This window comes from Thermobia domestica, chromosome 2 (genome assembly GCF_964235325.1).
Source record: "Thermobia domestica chromosome 2, izTheDome1.hap1.1, whole genome shotgun sequence".
NCBI classification, from domain to species: domain Eukaryota; kingdom Metazoa; phylum Arthropoda; class Insecta; order Zygentoma; family Lepismatidae; genus Thermobia; species Thermobia domestica.
Window position 1 is genome coordinate 123,249,312 of NC_137455.1, and position 17,114 is coordinate 123,266,425.

The window sequence follows — 17,114 nt, forward strand, 5'->3', positions numbered from 1 at the left end:
ATACCTTTTTAACATTAAAAATGTACAGAATAGTAACACAGTATGGAACTTAAAATTGTAGATTCATAGTAGACGCTCAAAGTGATGTGAAACACAAATATACATTTTTCCTCACAAATATAATGTGACACACAATGTCTTGCAATTTGATTGCAATAGAATTAATATGTTTCGATTTCCTCGCGGCACACCAGCGGCCCATTCGCGGCACACCGGTTGGGAAACGCTGATCTAGACTTTGAGGGGAGGGGAAAGATTGTTCGCCATGAAACCAATCTGGAAATAGACGTAAATAACACTTATGTTGAAAATCTCGTGTAAGAAATCCAACACAGTGTTTGCAACGCGCGATCTAGAACCTCCTGCTCCGTGATTTTCTTGGGATAGTCCTGTCCTCTCACATTCTCATTCCACTTATTCTTTCATCATTCACTTGCCTTAATCATCGTCTCCCTTGGCCTCAAGAGTATAATCGTCGGACGTTAAACTGAAAGATTTCAATTTCGAACCATATTGCATAAACCGCTGCACATTGACGAGCAAAGCAGCTGTGGAGCTCAGAAGACTTTGTTCAGGTGTGTAGTGAAATTACGGAAATGATGTGCCATCGGGTAATCAATAACATCCATTTTCGCTTAGATTAAGATGAAAATCAAAATGGCGGTCGTATTGAACATATTCTGCATTAGAATATTTCTCCACAGTGTTTCCCTTTCTTTTGATAATAGTTTCATTGCAGTATTCCTATAATAAAAGTTGTACCAAAAAGAAAAATGGATCATTTCATGCGCCACCTTGTATATTTAACGATTGGAATGGCTTCGAAGAAGGATTGCACATTATGTGATGTATTGTCCTGCTGATTCTCAGAAGGAAAGTATGACCTTGCTCTCCAGTATTTCCTTGCAGCAATCAATAGTGGGGGTGCCCTCAGTGCATCACAGCCGAGATATCGCAAGTTGTACCCAAGAACGCCTCACACTATTACACCTATCGATTGGCGTCTATAATATTCGTCAGTGCACGCTGACACATTGTGATCACCTTGATAGCGTCTAACGTGTATACAGTTTTCGTTGTGGAACATGTTGAAGCGGAACTCATCTGAAAATATGACGGTTTGCCTAGCAGCATGCTAGTGACAATTGGCGGTGTTATGACTTATTGTGGTGTGTAGGTGTTGTAGATTACTCATCACTGGTGTGAGGGGTTCATGGTTCGAAGGTAGGCTATGCGAGTTTGTGGTGAATGTCGTGTGTGGATTTTTGAAATGAAATCTTTAGTTTTACGTCCCACGGTTATGCCGGTTGGACTAAAGGAGACGGTAATAATGGGAACTGAATGAAATAGTGGAATGAAGAAAGTGGGCGGAAACGGGAACCCCCCCAAAAAATGATCATGGTGTTTGTCCACCACAAAGTCCATAACGGTGCGAGCTGGAATCGAACCAGGGACCCTAAGCACCGGAGGTGAACGCTCTACCACTGAGCCACCGCGTCCCCCTGTGGATTTTTATCGCAGTCCTTAGTGTTACTCTCATATTCTCATACCACACATATTTTCATTAATCATCCATCTTTAGACTAAAGTATAAATTTGCGCAACGGTAAACTAAAGAATTCCCACGTTTATTTTAACATGAAGTGTTTGTGGTTATGAAAAATAAACTGAAACTAAGGCATATGTGCCACCGGAGTAGCGTTCATCAGATGCTATTTCTCCTGGTCTTTATTTCTAGTAATATTGAAATCATAACGCAACCCTGAATCAGGGTAACCTCTTTCCGGGAAAGGCATGGTGGCTCAGTGGTAGATAGCTTATCTTTGGTGTGTGGGGACCCTGCTTCGGTCCGGACCAAGTAAGTTTGTGGTGGATAACGTCGTGTGCGTGGGTTTTCTCGGAATACTCCCACTTTCTCATTCCACAATTCTTCCGTCATCATTATTTGCTTTCATCGTCGTCGCCTCCCTTAACCTAAAGGACATAAACGTGGGACGTTAAATTGAAATATTTCCTTTCTTTTTTTCTTTCTATCCGGGAACCTATTATGTTAAACAATAAATAGTGCAGAAATTACCCAGAGTGATTGGAGTTTAGACATGCTTGAACCTTTCATAAATCATACCAAATTTTTAATTAATAAACCCTCAAATGTGGAGAGACTAAGACTCACTTCTCTCCTGGACTTAAAATGACACACATGCAATGATGCAATAAAAGCGTTGAAACGTCAAGAACCATAGAAATCATTACGCTACCTTAATGTGTTAGTATTTCCCATTGCGGAAAAAAAAATCAAGCACAGTACACAAACATTTTCATAGATTAAAATCTAAGATACCCAGTATTAGCAACGAACAAAATATTAAACCACTTTTACTTTCGTTATGCTCGTTTTGGCTTCCGCACAAATACTGACAAATAATAGAACTTATATATAGTGTTCTAAAAATGGCGCCCACAGACTACAGAGCACTGTTCTACAAGTCATAATAAAGCAATATATGTATACCTTTCGGGTCTTTGTCTGGAGACACGAATTGCACTATGTGGCAATGTAGCAAATAAAGAACCATAGAGTAGATCTACTAATCTATCAAATAGTTGCAACGATTCTTTCCAGATGGCAGCTAAATTCGATATAGATTGACACTAGCATTACTTATTAATGTAGCAATTCATTTCACTACTTGATGTATTTGTAGTGATGCTAATGGTTCCAAGTTAATCTGCAACGTTGCCATATTGTGAAATTTTGATTCCCTATAGCGGGTGAAGGAGGCCCCGGAGGGCAAACCATCATATAATATTTTCACTTTATTTTGGCCTTTAGAATAGTGCCATGTGGTCCGTGGGCGCCATTTTTAGAACATGCGCGCACACACATTCACTTTCTCTCTCTCAAGACTAATAGCCGTCTCTAAAGAGACCCTTTCGAAACTGGCATGGCACATAAATACACAATCGATCTTTCCTTTAGGATGGGTATGGTATATAAACACAAAATCTGGACACAGAGGAAGGTGTTATTAATTTGTTCAATTAGTCATTCTATGTACTGCAATATAATAAAAATTAATCTTGATTTTTTTTTTTCCTCTGAAAAAAGGCTGATCTGAAATAGCCATTCCTAAATGTTAAGGTAATATTGTGACAAACATGTGATATTTACATATTTTAGGAATTAATTTTATGAAAAGAAATTTTGCATGCTTCTGGGTTCAATCCCCGATTGATGTACTTGCCTCGAATACAAACCCATAATGATTCGGATTTCACTGTAAGATAGAAGTCTTGTATCGTTTCGTGCAGAGAATGGACATTAAAATCCAATTAGTCAATAAATCAATCTATAAAAGGAAAAATGTGTCAAATAAAACTAGCATTTTTCTATTTCCTAGCATGTTTCCCAGTATGTGGCCCTTTCCTGAAATATTTTCATAATATTGTACAAATTGAAACATTCCTAGTCCATTTTTAATTTGTCTGTACATTTATTAAACAAACATGCTTCTTCTATGAATGTTACAATTTTTTTTAGTATTTTATTCTTAGAGTAATTCCGGTACACTTAACGCTAGTACATGTATCACTAGTACATTTATATAGTGATAAAGTAAAATGCTAATATCAAACACGATTTCCTTTATCTGAGATCCAATTTCTGTTAATAGATTAGATGAGGACTCACAGTAGAATGTCACCCTGTGCATCATTGTCTACGATATATAGTGGTTTCCGTTATCGATTTAAATTGAATTTATATTTAGAATTATTTTCGTAACGATGAATCGTGAACAGCTTTGATAATACTGACAGAAGCTACTTGCGTGTTTCTACTTACTGGTGATGTGTACTAAACTTTGTTTCCTCTAAGTATATATGATTCATAATTTTTCGTGTTTTTACTTGTATTTGTTACTTGTAGGTTTCGAGGATTTAATGCGTGCATACCAAAAGGCTTTGCCTGTTATCATGAAAGAAGAAAGTGGAGTAACTCCACGTTTTTATATCCGGTGCTTAGTAGAAATGGAAGATTTTATTACTGAAGTGTGGGAGGATAGAGAAGGAAGGTAAGCAATAATTAATCGTCTTTTCATTTGCAGTTCTTACCACTTTCATTAAAGGGAATAATTGGATTTCGATCATGGCCATAGATACGGAAAACATAAATTGGTTATATTCTTAACAAGAGTAATAAATAACCAAGCAATCTACTTTGGACTGACTTCTTTAATTGAGAGAGAATTTGGCAATCTCTCCTTTTATATATTTTTAAAAAAATGTTCGTAGTTCAATGAGTTAAAATTGGGTTATATAGCTACTTTATATTAACATGTTAACATCCTAGACACACAACAGAACTAAAAAAATAGGATTTAAAGCAAATGAAACAACTGTTACAGGAAAATTACAACAGAGATTACGATTTTACGGTGTAGTTTTAAAACCATTCAGTGAAAAAGCACAAGTGGATATACTGATTACCTAATTATCTTTCAACAGCAATTGATACTAATAACAATAGTTTTCTTTTCAATAGATAATTGATTAATTAATTTTTGTTTCCCTTTAACTCCTTATGCAATACCGAGGTTAGGAAGAATTAGGTCTATTTATGAGGCTTCCGAACTACACAGGAACATAAATCTGATGGAGTTGTTGGGTGTATAAAAAGCATACTACACAGAATAATATATCATTCCTCACCATTATATTGCTTCCAAGAGCTAAATTACAGAACCACATCACATACTTAGTATTGCAACGGAAGAATCAATTGAAGTCAGAGACCGTTCGGATATATAGAACATAAAGATTCTTAGTTTCCTATTTTGATAGATTTTAAATCTTTTCGTGTAGGTACTGGTCTCTACAGTATCAGCAGCGTTATTATAAATTACGCTTTGTGTGAACTTGACTGCCTTACATATAATTTTCTTTCTGCTTTACGTATTAACTCCTTTCTGCATGATTTTTTTCTTTTAGCGAAAAAAAAAATCAGTATTGGAAATCCTCATATGGGAACTTGAAAAATGAATTAAAACTTTAGATTTTAGATTTTTCACTTAATTCCGACGAGAAATAAGTAAGTGCCATATATGACACAATTACAACTCACAAAGAACATGCCAGATGACATCAAAATCTCTTATTCATACACGTCAATATCTCACACAAAACAGTCATTTGGTGCCTTTGATAAATCACAGAAAAGCTAAAGTTAAAAAAGGGTATGTGCCATATATGGCACGGCATGCGCGTAAGGGGTTAAAAAGGGTGTTTTAATTCGATTTTGTTATTTTAATTTAGGAAGAACATGTCTAAGAATAATTCCAAATCTTTATCTTCACTGAGACAAAAATTGAGAAAATATAACAAAGACTTTGAGGAAGAGATTGCGAAGTTCAGAGAAAACCCTGATATGGCTGATGAAGAGGAAGAGGAGGAGAAAGGTAAGATGTTCCTTTCAGTATATTTCATTCTCATATATCTTTTACGATAAACAATATCTCAGAACAGTTTGTGAACTTGATTAAAATTTAAGTTAATGTTGATTATATTCACTTTGTAAGTTAATAGAAGATCGGAACAGTTTGTGCTTCACCGTTCATATTTTCTATAAGGTCGAGTTAAAGAGCACAGTAAGATTTCATTGTTAATTATCTGTAACAGATCTGTAATCATCTGTAATAATCAAGGTCTTAATAGTGACCATACATAGTTTATTTTATTTGAATATTCATTAACGTAATTGCATTAATTTAGATTTTATTGTGTACATTATTACATCAAAAGAACTACCCTGTTCGTATTTTATGAGAAGATAGACAGATGGAAGAAAACTTTTTAAGTTCGTGTAAATATACTTACGTTGATGACTTAACGTATATTTCAAGAATAAAGTTTAAAATTGTTTACTACATTTTTTTTTATCAATCCACAGAAGAGGAGGAGGATTCAGAGGAAGATGACATTGGACCGGCAGCCTTCAAAAAAGCAGGATCAGAATCAAGTCAGATAGATTCAAGTAAATTTATTAAGGTAAAAACTTTTTTCTACTCGTTGACAGACTCCAATTTGAAGGTTCTTTCTTTCTGTTTTATTAGATTTACTATAGCAAACATATATTTAGACAGAATTATATTAAGAGATAACAAGGTGGAAAAATCATGATTTAAAAAAAATGTTGATTTTTTTTATTTAAATGTATTTTTTTAATTTAAATCAAATCTTTCTCAAAGTATAATACAAGTCGCGAACTAAAGAAAAAACATGAGGAATTAGTATTAAATGTTAATTATGCCATTTAAGTGAAAGTATTGGGGTTGAATTTTGAATTAATCCCCAATCATTAACCTATTTCAATCCCAACCCATGTTTCTTAAGCATTAAGGAAAAAATACAGCAACGTTTATCAACATGACACTTTTTTCACATACTAACATTTGTTAGGGGCACATTAAAAAAAAAAAAAAAAAAAAAAAATCAGAACTAGCTTGTGGCACGAAATACATATAAAACACACAAATTTCGCCTAGAGTTTAACGGTGTTCACCAGGTTATGGCGTATGCTGATGATACAAATTTAATAGAAAATGATAGGAGAACAGTAGAAAGAAATGCAGATTTCTTATTAAACACTTGCAGGGACATGAGTTTAGAAGTAAATGCAGAGAAAACTAAATACATGGAAGTGCATCGAGATCATAATACAGCAAATTATGGATGCGTTAAAATATTAAATAATACTTTAATAAATTGGATACTTTCAAATATCTAGGATCAATATTAACAAGACCAAAACCATGTTCACGAAGAAATTGAATATCGACTAAAAGCAGGGAATTCGTATTATTATTCAGTTCAAAATCTCTTGGTGTCGCGAATCCTGTCGAGGAATTTCAAGCTTAAAATTTATAAAACGGTAATCATGCCTGTTGTTCTGTATGGTTGGGAAAGATGGTCGCTTACTCTGAGGTAGAACGCAGTCTGAAAATATTTGAGAATAGAATACCGAGGTGAAGATTCGGACTCAAGAGGAACGGGAATGGGGAGTGACGGAAACTTCATAACGAGGAACTACATAATTTATACGGTTTAGCAAACATTGTCAAGTGTAGGAGGCTTAGATGGACAGGCCATGTAGCTAGGATGGAAGAAAGTAGAAACGCTTTCAAAGTCTTGACTGGAAGACCAATCGGAAATCGACCATTAGGAAAAGCTAGGCGCAGATTGGATGGCAATATTAAGATGGATCTCGCAGAAATAGGAATACAGAATAGAAACTAAATTCAGTTGGTTAAGGATAGAAATCAGTGGAGAGCTTTTGTGAACGCGGCATTGAACGTCCGGGCTCCATAGGTCATAGAGTGAGTGAGTGAGTTTCGGAGAGGGGATCGGATACCTGTAAATACGCTCCTATTATCTGGGAACAAGCAAAAGAATTTTCGTCCTAAATGTCCATGGTGATTTTCCCATTGGAATAATTAACGATTTAAGAACCCTGTGTTACGAAGAGGAGAAAGCAGGATACCCCGTTACCCGTTAGAAACAGGATTTTCCTTAAGCATCCCTAATCATCGTTTTCATACTGTGCTGTACATACATTTGAGTTTCATTGTATTATGATTGATTTTTCATAATCGAAATAACAGAACAGAAACGGGATATTACTTATTTTCACTTCAAATTAATTTATTTCCGATTTGGTTTTAAATCAATGATTTTTATTTAAAAAACAAAGTTATGCACCCTGAGAAATAAACAAATGTATTTTTAATTTAATGTTAATTATTGATGTGTTTTCATACTAGGGATGAAATTAATGGAATTACAAGCTCACAAGTTTGTGAAGGAGTAATTGTAGTGTATTTAATTATCATTTTCATTAAATATAGTTGTAAGGTGTACTGTCCACTGAATATTGTTATAACAATTATTAAAAAGCAGTGGTAATTAAGGTGTTAATTGTGAATGTGTTTATTTATTTAAGTAATTATCATCTTTAAATTAGGTTTTATTATATGTGCTGTTAAGGATTTGGCTTCTTGGTATTCTAAGAATTCATAGAGCTTTGGATCTAAAATTAGTAACTCGTGCTAGTGAATATTATTGTAGTGAAACTAATTACTCAATTCTTGGGTACATGAAGAGAACATAACTTCATAGTTTGTGGAGATTCACTTGAAATCATAGGTTGATGTCAGTTAATTGAAAGGAGATTTAAGGAATTTTAGTGTAAAAAAGTTCTTGGTGTATAAGGATATAATTGAACCAGTATTTCTGACATTTGTTTGGTCAATGTCTATTGAGTCATCAAGTAAAATCGTGTAGTAATTATTCTTTATAAGTTGTTTGAGTTTTGTGTGTGTTAGATACATTTTCATAACATCAATAGACGAAAAAAAGGATTGTATGAAGTATTCGATCGCAAGGCCTATCTATCGTGGGTTCGAGTTCTACGTAGTTTATGGGTGTTTTGTGTTGTTGTTTCACCATTCATTTCTTATTAACATCTTTAGCGTAAAGGGCACGCTATGGTACTTCAGATTCACAGATAAATCAAGGACGAATATATCAGCATATTGAAAAGAATGAAGAAATGGTAGAAATTACGAAAAGAGAAGAAAAACCTCGACCACTTACGTAATAGACTGTTTCTCAAACGTGTGTTGATTCTCAGCGTCACTGAGAAAGCAGACAGATCCACAATACTACATTGTGCCTTTATTCAATTATACAAGAGTTGGATGAAAAGTTCATAGCCTCATCGTGAAGGACTTGAAGGAAGGCAATACAAACAGATTATATTTCGACTTAGTGCCCTTTGCACCCCATTACACTTTGACCAGCGCTCCTATATTTTCTTTTCTTCGTTGAGTAGAAACTAATTTCCTGTGTATGCAAACAAACTTCCACACTTCGAATGACGTCATCGTATGAGATTGATTAATGTGTTAATAGAGACGTCAGCTCCGATGCTATTTGTCTCGGGATCCAATAAGATTGTTTTTGAGCTAAGCGAACCGGTAATTATCTGAAAGCGCTTGATCTGATGAGGAGGTAGGTGTGCAGTGAGTTAAGAGCGATAGCCGTGTATTTTAGGAATGGTCACAGGTAACGTACGAGGAGGAACATTATCGACATGGAGCAAGATCACGTTTGTTTGTTTCAACATTTCTGCCTTTTTGATTACATTCTTCAGTTTGCCTGCAAGGAAACAGTGGTTGGTTGTAACATTTCCATCTTTTCGAATATAACTGAAACACATCTTTCGTAACCTAAAGTTTGGTCGCCATGGCTTACCGAAAGAAAAAATGATTGACCGTTTCCTTTTGAGGGTGGAGGAGGAAGGCTATATGTATTACTTTAAATCTCATTTTGACTCATACTGAACATGGTGAACCCAAGGTGCGTCTACAGTTACGACTATATTCAGAAAAAATTAGATTCCTATTCAAACAACGACCGATTGTGTTTTGTGAGTAACTATCATTCCTTATCAACATACAACAACTTTGGGCCTCACCCTAAGGACACTTGTTTCATTCCTAGAATCTCACTAAGGATAGGTGAACCGCATTCATAGGTCCTTTTGTGTATTCCCTTTCTGTGCAAGTAGCATATGACAGTTCAGTTTGTATTTTTTTTTTTTTTTTTTCATTTTACTGCATTCGTTCTCCTCCGTTGTTTGTCACCTGTAAAATAAATACAGGCCAAGTGATATCTGGTTTTTGTGGTTCATAATACAGAAATTACTGTTTTTATGTGTTAAATTTTGTTGCCTTACTCCCCCTCTTGAGGTTAGGGCTATGGACTTTTCATCCCACTCTCGTACTTTTCACAGCGCTGCTCCAATATTTGAGATTAATTAAATATAAGTGCGAAGATTGTTCTGCAAATTTGCCAGTATGTGTGAACAGTAGTGGCATCTGAATACTACCTTTCAAGCCCATTTCCAGTTTGGACAAAAGAAAATGATCGAACAAGGTTTCTACTGTATGATTTGCTTCGTTACTAGCGCATTGGTTTTTAGCTAAAGTTCACCCCTTTCTTTATTTTGTTTAGCAGAAATCTATAGTATGTACATTAGTAGTTGCACCACATTGGATATAGTTGAGCTGCAGCAAAATGACCACATAACCGGATAAGAACGTGGACAGCACCTTTACATCTTATCGCTGTGTCCTGCCTGTGGCGTCATTCCGTCTACTGCTGTCTAGTAGTGAAATCGTCGCAGTACAATCAGCTTTCGTTCACAAATATCAGTTTTGCACAATAGAGAGCACCAGTTGTTATCCCCTTTAAATAACCAAACTCGTCTTGCACGTCTCCACCCACTAACGCTTCTGATCGGAGCTCAGATTTTCAGAATCTGTTTTGCTGCGCAACCATTTTCATATCCAACCACTGGCGAATAATTTTCCACATCCGTTCTTATTCGATGTACAATTCCTTCTTTTTTCGTCAGACCGAGGTGTAGCGAACTTGAGAACCATCCGATGAATAGTATCAGTCATCTCGGTGTGATCTCAGAAATTGGTCGATTGCACTTTAGGTCATCCTCCATTCCAAACTGCTCACGTTTCAAATTCGCATCTAATTTCTTTAACTATCATATGATCGTACCTTGTCCCTCAATGGCATTGTCAGAGCGTTTGATTTTTTTTTTTTTTTTTTTTTTTTTAAAGGAACGTTTTTAGGAAAAGAGAGTTAATGAAGGCGCAAATTTATTGAAGTCTAGAATGGATCAATCCATACGAAGTGGTCCAGAGCAGGTTGCTCGACCATCTTCGAAAATTATAAAAAATTTGAGTGTGATGAACCTTTTGTATGTATGTACCCTATTCATGTTGTTGTAAGCACAAGTGTTCCTGAATGGTGGCCATCGTAGTTGTCGGTGAAGTGCCAATTTTTGCATTTACAAACGTGTACGAAAACTACAGTTGCGTACGCAACCTTGTGAACACATTAACTTCCGTAACTGGAACTGGATTTCAGTGACACTTTGCTGATACATTGAGTGCCTTGATACCGCTGTCCAGTTAGACGATGGGTGTCGTGGATGCAAGGGGGAGCTAGCCCCCTTACCATATAGACGTGGCAAAAATCCTGGAGCTAAAAAGACGGAACAAACTCCACTCGCAAACCTTTGCACAACTGAATGCAAATGAAAGCGGGCCTAATTGGTGAACCATGCGTAGTTTTTGAGATTTAGCATGAAAAATATCCTAACATTTAGTTTTTTCCGGGCTACGACCATCGTCACGCATGTGCTTTCTTCGCGTTTTTACAATGTCCTCACTTTTTTCTTCAAGTAATATCAGTCCTGATATTTTTGCAATAGTTTACTCACGGATTACTTTGTGGCCTAAGCAGCAATTTTTAGCACTTTGCTTTCCTGAGAAATTACGTTGTGTTATTAAAAATCACAAAGTTTAACTTTCGAACCCCCCATAAATCTACGGTGCCAGTAGTATCAAAGCTGTAGATCTTTTTGCAGACTCTGTACATGCAATAGTGTTCAACACAAACTTATATGCCCCCCCCCCCCCCCTCCACACACACACACACTTCATGCCATTCCAACATACAGCCCCTTTAAAAGTGTAATTTTCGGTACTTTTTCTGGTGATTTCAGGTATTGGTTTGCAACCCTGCATAATTATTTAGAAGCAAGAGTATATATTCTCCGTGTACCTCAGTCTCTTCTCTAAACATTCGTTTTAGTTTGGTGTTCGTCTGATTCGTACGTCCTGAGCAACTATAGTTTTCGTACACGCTTGCAAATGCAAAAATTGGCATTCCACCGACAACAAAGATGGCCGCCATTCAGAAACTCTTGTACATACGACAACATGAATAGTGTTATTGACCCCACACACAAGGTTCACACAATTTTTTATATTTTTCGGAGATGGTCGAGCAACCACTTTCACTATTTTTGGACCACTTAAGATGGATTGACTCGAATGTGGTCTGTCGTCTTCACTTTGAGTCTTGAAAATATAAAGAAGAAAGTTCGGATTAATTTATCCTGAAATGGTTTTGCATCGCATATTTATATATTATAGCTTTTAGTGGTTTCTGCCCATATGTGTAACAGCCACACACTTATGCGTTTTATATAAACTTAACTACATGGCTTGATGCTCTCTTTTTTTCGTTTGTTCTGTCAAAATTCTGATTTCGTTATTATTATTATTATTATTATTATTATTATTATTATTATTATTAGAATGGCATATAAACTATTCATCAGTAAGTACTGTTTTGCATTCATATTATGCCACAGTAAATCATATTTAAAATATAGTAATAGCATTTTACGTTTGTTTTCATACAGCAACCAGATGACGAGGGCAGCGAGGATTCAATGGATTGGGGGAGTGATTCAGAGGATGAAACAAGTAGCAGTGAAGATGAAACACAATATACAAGTGTGCGAGAGAAATTTTTGAAAAGGTACGTGAAATGAAAATTCTTCTAAAACAAAGGAAATGACGGTTCCCGACAGTATACATGATATATATGGTAAATCGAGGAAATAATCAATTTTATATCACCAGTTTCTCTATGGGTGAAAATTTAGTGATATGCAGAGTGAAAAAGTGCACGACTCGATCGCGATTCGAACTTACTACGCCGTCGGCTAACTGTTCTAATGCATGGATCATAACACAATTTCTGCTGTGCTTGGACAACGCAGGTCACATTATAGAACACATTTGGCACATTATCAAAATATAAATACATGTAGCTATTTGCCGACACCACATAATCATGTGCATTGAGACATAGAGACAAAGCGCAGTAAAACGCAGCAAGTTTTGTCATGGTATATCAATGTCATAGCTTTCGCTCAACGTCCCGGGAAGTTTCATGAGGTCAGTACAGATTTCGTCACTGTGAATTAATATGAATGAAACATTTGTAATTTGTGGTCTCTTCACACGTTGCTAGAGAAGAAAAAGGTACACTTCCGTGACAGTCGCTCTTGCGATATGTACTGTTTAAGGAGAAGGTATAGTGAAAATACGCACAGCACAAAAGTAGTTCAAACGATTTAAAGACTGTTCTATAAAATTACAGGTATCTACTAGTTAACAACTTCAGTTAAATTATGCTTACTAAACAAATAACGCATCTTCTAAAAATTACAGGTATCTACTAATTAACAATTTCAGTTAAATTATGCTTACTAAACAAATAACGCATCTTCTATGTTAATATGTTTAATCTTTAAATACTTCACACTTCATTTGTCATAATAATCTACAGTCTATTACCAAACTCTTGTACACAGAACCTGAGTTATATCCTATAATATTTTGTTTACACAGTTTCAAAATCAAGGCAACTTTCAACAGTTACGCATATTCAAAGATCGTGAACATTTTCTCCCTCCATACGTCTAAACAGAGACAGGGACACTAGCGTGCAAGGAAAGCCCCAAACAGAACATCCATGTGCATTCATTGATAAAGCACTTGTTGGACTTCGTTGGCAGGTAGGAGCTTTATCCTCTGTTGCCGTAGCACAGTCGTCAAAGCGTACTTAGAAATTGGGCAGCTCAGATCAATCCCGGTTAGGACGGGAAAATTTCATTGTTCTTTCCTATATATATATATATATATACGAGGGGCGTTCAGTGCTCTAACACTCACCAAGAAAGCAAAATATAATAGAAATGAAAATATGTTTATTTTTCAACATAATCCCCTGCCCTTTCAATGCACTTAGTCCATCGCCGCTCCAAAGCGTCTATACCCTGTTGGAAGATGATGTCCTCTTGCTCCTGCAACCACGTATTAACAGCATCCATGGCGGCATTGTCATCCCGAAAATCCAGTCCACGGAGATGCTGCTTCAAATGTGGAAACAAGTGGAAGTCACTTGGGGCTAGGTCGGGTGAATAAGGGGGATGATGCACCAATTCAAATACAGCTGTATGAATTGCAGCCATAGCAACACCGGACTTGTGAACGGGAACATTGTCCTGATGCAGCAACATTCCTCGTCTCTTGCTCTTTATTGCAGCTCGTAATTTTGGTATAAGGTCAGCATAATACTGGCCCCTCATTGTGGTTCCATGTTCTAGACAATCCACCAGCAGTATTCCCTTGGCATCCCAGAAAACAGTTGCCATAACCTTTTTGGCTGACTGTTGAACACGAAATTTCTTCGGGGTTGGAGAGCTGGTGTGCTTCCATTGCATTGAGCTTTATTTGGATTCTGGGTCAAAGTGGTGGACCCATGTTTCGTCCACTGTCACAAAGCGTGTCAAAAAGTCCTCTGGATCTGCACGATACCTGTCCAAAAGTTGCCTTGAAAATGTCACCTTGCTCCTCTTCTGATCATCATTCAGGCTTCGCGGGACTCATCGTGCCGAGACTTTCTTCATAAACAAATGATTGGTCAAGATGTTATGAACTGTGCCGGTTGACAACCCTATACTCTGCTAAATACCTGATGGTAACTCGTCTGTCTGCCATAACCATGTCCAGGATCTTCGCAATGTTTTCTTCGGTGTTCACTGTTACTGGTGGCCCATCTGCATGGGCATCTTCGCATGATTGTCTGCCACATCTGAACTCACGACACCATCTCGCAACTGTAGGATATGATGGAGCAGACTGTCCTAATGTTTGTACAAAGTGGTCATGAATTTCCCTTGGCTGTAAGTGTTTCAATGGCAGGTACTTGTTGACCGCACGAACCTCACTATTTTCCATTTTCACAGAGTTCTTACAGATGCTCTACTGCAAACACCTGCAAAGAAGAAAGTACATAGTCAAATAACTTGCACTGCGGCATAAAGTCATCATAAGATGTCTACTTTCTACACATGTTAAAATCATGATTCTACATGAGGGGGTCAGTATGAGAGCATACTGAACGCCCCTCGTGTATATATATATATATATGCAGGGTGTTAATGGAACTATACCGACAAATTGTAAGAGGTGATTTCTCACGTCAAAATAATAGAAAAAGTTCATATGGACCTATGGCGAAAAGTGCATAGTTTCAGAGCTAGGGCTGTCCAAAATCGCGAAAAAGCCAAATTTCAGAGAGGCCCTAATTGCAATACATGCCCTTTTATCTTCTCTTCTAGGGAAAATATCAGAAAAGGTTGAAACACGTTTTTCATTATTTTAAATGAAAGTCTAAATATCGAATTTCTTGTTTCTAATCTTAAAGGATTTCGAGATATGATCATCCTATATGACCTGTAATAAGTTGTAACCCCACTTACATTTCTTCCTTTCTAAAGAAATATCAGAAAATGATGAAACGCATGTCTAATTATTTAAGATTGGAAGTCCATATACCAAATTTCATGTCTCAACTCTTCAGAGATGAGATACGAACATTTCTCTAACAATTTCCCCCACGCACTGTCAATATTTCAACAACTTTCTAGCTTAACCTGTATGGCCTGGGCGTTTATCAGTTATCAGTAATGTTAAGGGATTTTGAGATACGGCCGTCTTATTATAACTATTGCAGCCTCATCCATTCTCTTCCCTTCTAAAGAAAAAACATCAAAATCACGCTGAAACACGTCTTTATTTTAAATGAAATTCGAGATACGCCATCCTATTATAAAAATCGCAACCTCACCCTCTTTTCTTCCTTTGTAGAGAAAATATCAAGAAACTGTGTAACCTGTCTATTTGAAATGAAAGGTCAAATCCCAATTGCGTGTCTGTAATCTTAAGAAATTCCGAGATATGAGTATCTTATAATAATTATAGTCCCCACCCCTTTTTTCCATCTCATCCTCTTGTTTTATCTTCTAAGCAAATATTAAAAAGAAAACTCAAACATGTGTCTAATTATTTTAAATGGGAAGTTAAAAATATATAGCAAATTTCATGTCTCTATCCTTCAGAGATTCAGAAATATAGACATTTTATGATATTATTTGCCATCCCTCTGTATGCTTTTTTCCGACGATTTTCCAAAAATCCTTCCTTAGTGGTACATTACGTTACTAATCCTATGCACTATCCAAATTTCAAGTTTCTAGTTTAAATGGTTTAGCTTAAGCGTTGATCAATCACTCACTCATTCAGGACTTCGTCTTGTATATGTAGAGAAGATTGCAAACTCCACTCTTTTTTTCAATCTTCTAAGGAAAACTTCAAAATGGCTGGGACACTTCTTAAATTATCTTAAATCAAAAGTCTAAATACTAATCTTCATGTCTCTAACCTTAAGGAATTTCGAGATGTGGCCATATGATTACAACAAGTGTAACTTCCGTCTTTGTTTTCTTATTACCTTTTTTCCCTTGTAGGGAAAATATTAAATAACGCTGAAATACGTCTTTAATAATTTTAAGTAAGAAGCTAGTTGCAACTTCCATCCTTTTTTCTTCCCGTGTAAGGGAAATATCATAAAGTGCTGAAACACATGTTTAATTATTTTAAATGGGAAATCCATATGCCAAATTTCATGTCTCTACCTTTAAGAGATTCAGAGATGTAGATATTTGACTATGATAATTGCTACCACATTTCCTTCCTAACCCCTCGGATTTCCAAAAATCCTTTCTTAATGATACCTTACGTTGCTAATTCTATGCACTGTCCAAATTCAAGTTTTTTTTAGCTTAAACAGTTTGGCCTGGGCGTCACTCACTCACTCATTCACTATATCAGTCACTCACTCACTCATTCACACTCAGGGACTTCTTTATATATATATATATATATATATATATATATATATATATATATATATATATATATATATATATATATATATATATATATATATATATATATATATATATATTAATCTAAAATGTTTATGAAATTATAAAAAATAAAATAATCATAATAAGTCAGAAATAAGAATTATAATAAAAATAAGTAAAATTATACAGAAAAATGTGCAAATAAGAGATGAGAATAGAAATTACACTTATACATTAAGGAATATGAGAAATAATGTGGGTTGAGATCTTGATCAGGCCACGGATATGGTTCACGAATAGGATTGTAATGTAACTATCTTCCCGGCTATTAACCGGACATACTTCAGTAATGGTATCTGTGTCCTTTTAAAAAATCTGAATTGAATTGTGCTGTCAGTATGTA

The 17,114-nt window shown here is 35.9% G+C and overlaps 2 protein-coding genes across 3 annotated transcripts in view; both read left to right on the top strand.

Moving 5' to 3' along the window:
* Window positions 1-17,114, top strand: part of LOC145675263 (acidic mammalian chitinase-like) — a 354,567-nt gene that overhangs the window by 29,042 nt on the left and 308,411 nt on the right. The window lies entirely within an intron of this gene.
* Window positions 1-17,114, top strand: part of eIF3c (eukaryotic translation initiation factor 3 subunit c) — a 64,400-nt gene that overhangs the window by 6,583 nt on the left and 40,703 nt on the right. For both annotated transcript variants that reach the window (XM_081745630.1, XM_081745634.1), the window contains exons 4-7: window positions 3,929-4,073; window positions 5,314-5,456; window positions 5,948-6,045; window positions 12,350-12,468. In XM_081745630.1, coding sequence (XP_081601756.1) covers window positions 3,929-4,073; window positions 5,314-5,456; window positions 5,948-6,045; window positions 12,350-12,468 — 505 coding nt within the window. The remainder of the gene's footprint in view (window positions 1-3,928; window positions 4,074-5,313; window positions 5,457-5,947; window positions 6,046-12,349; window positions 12,469-17,114) is intronic.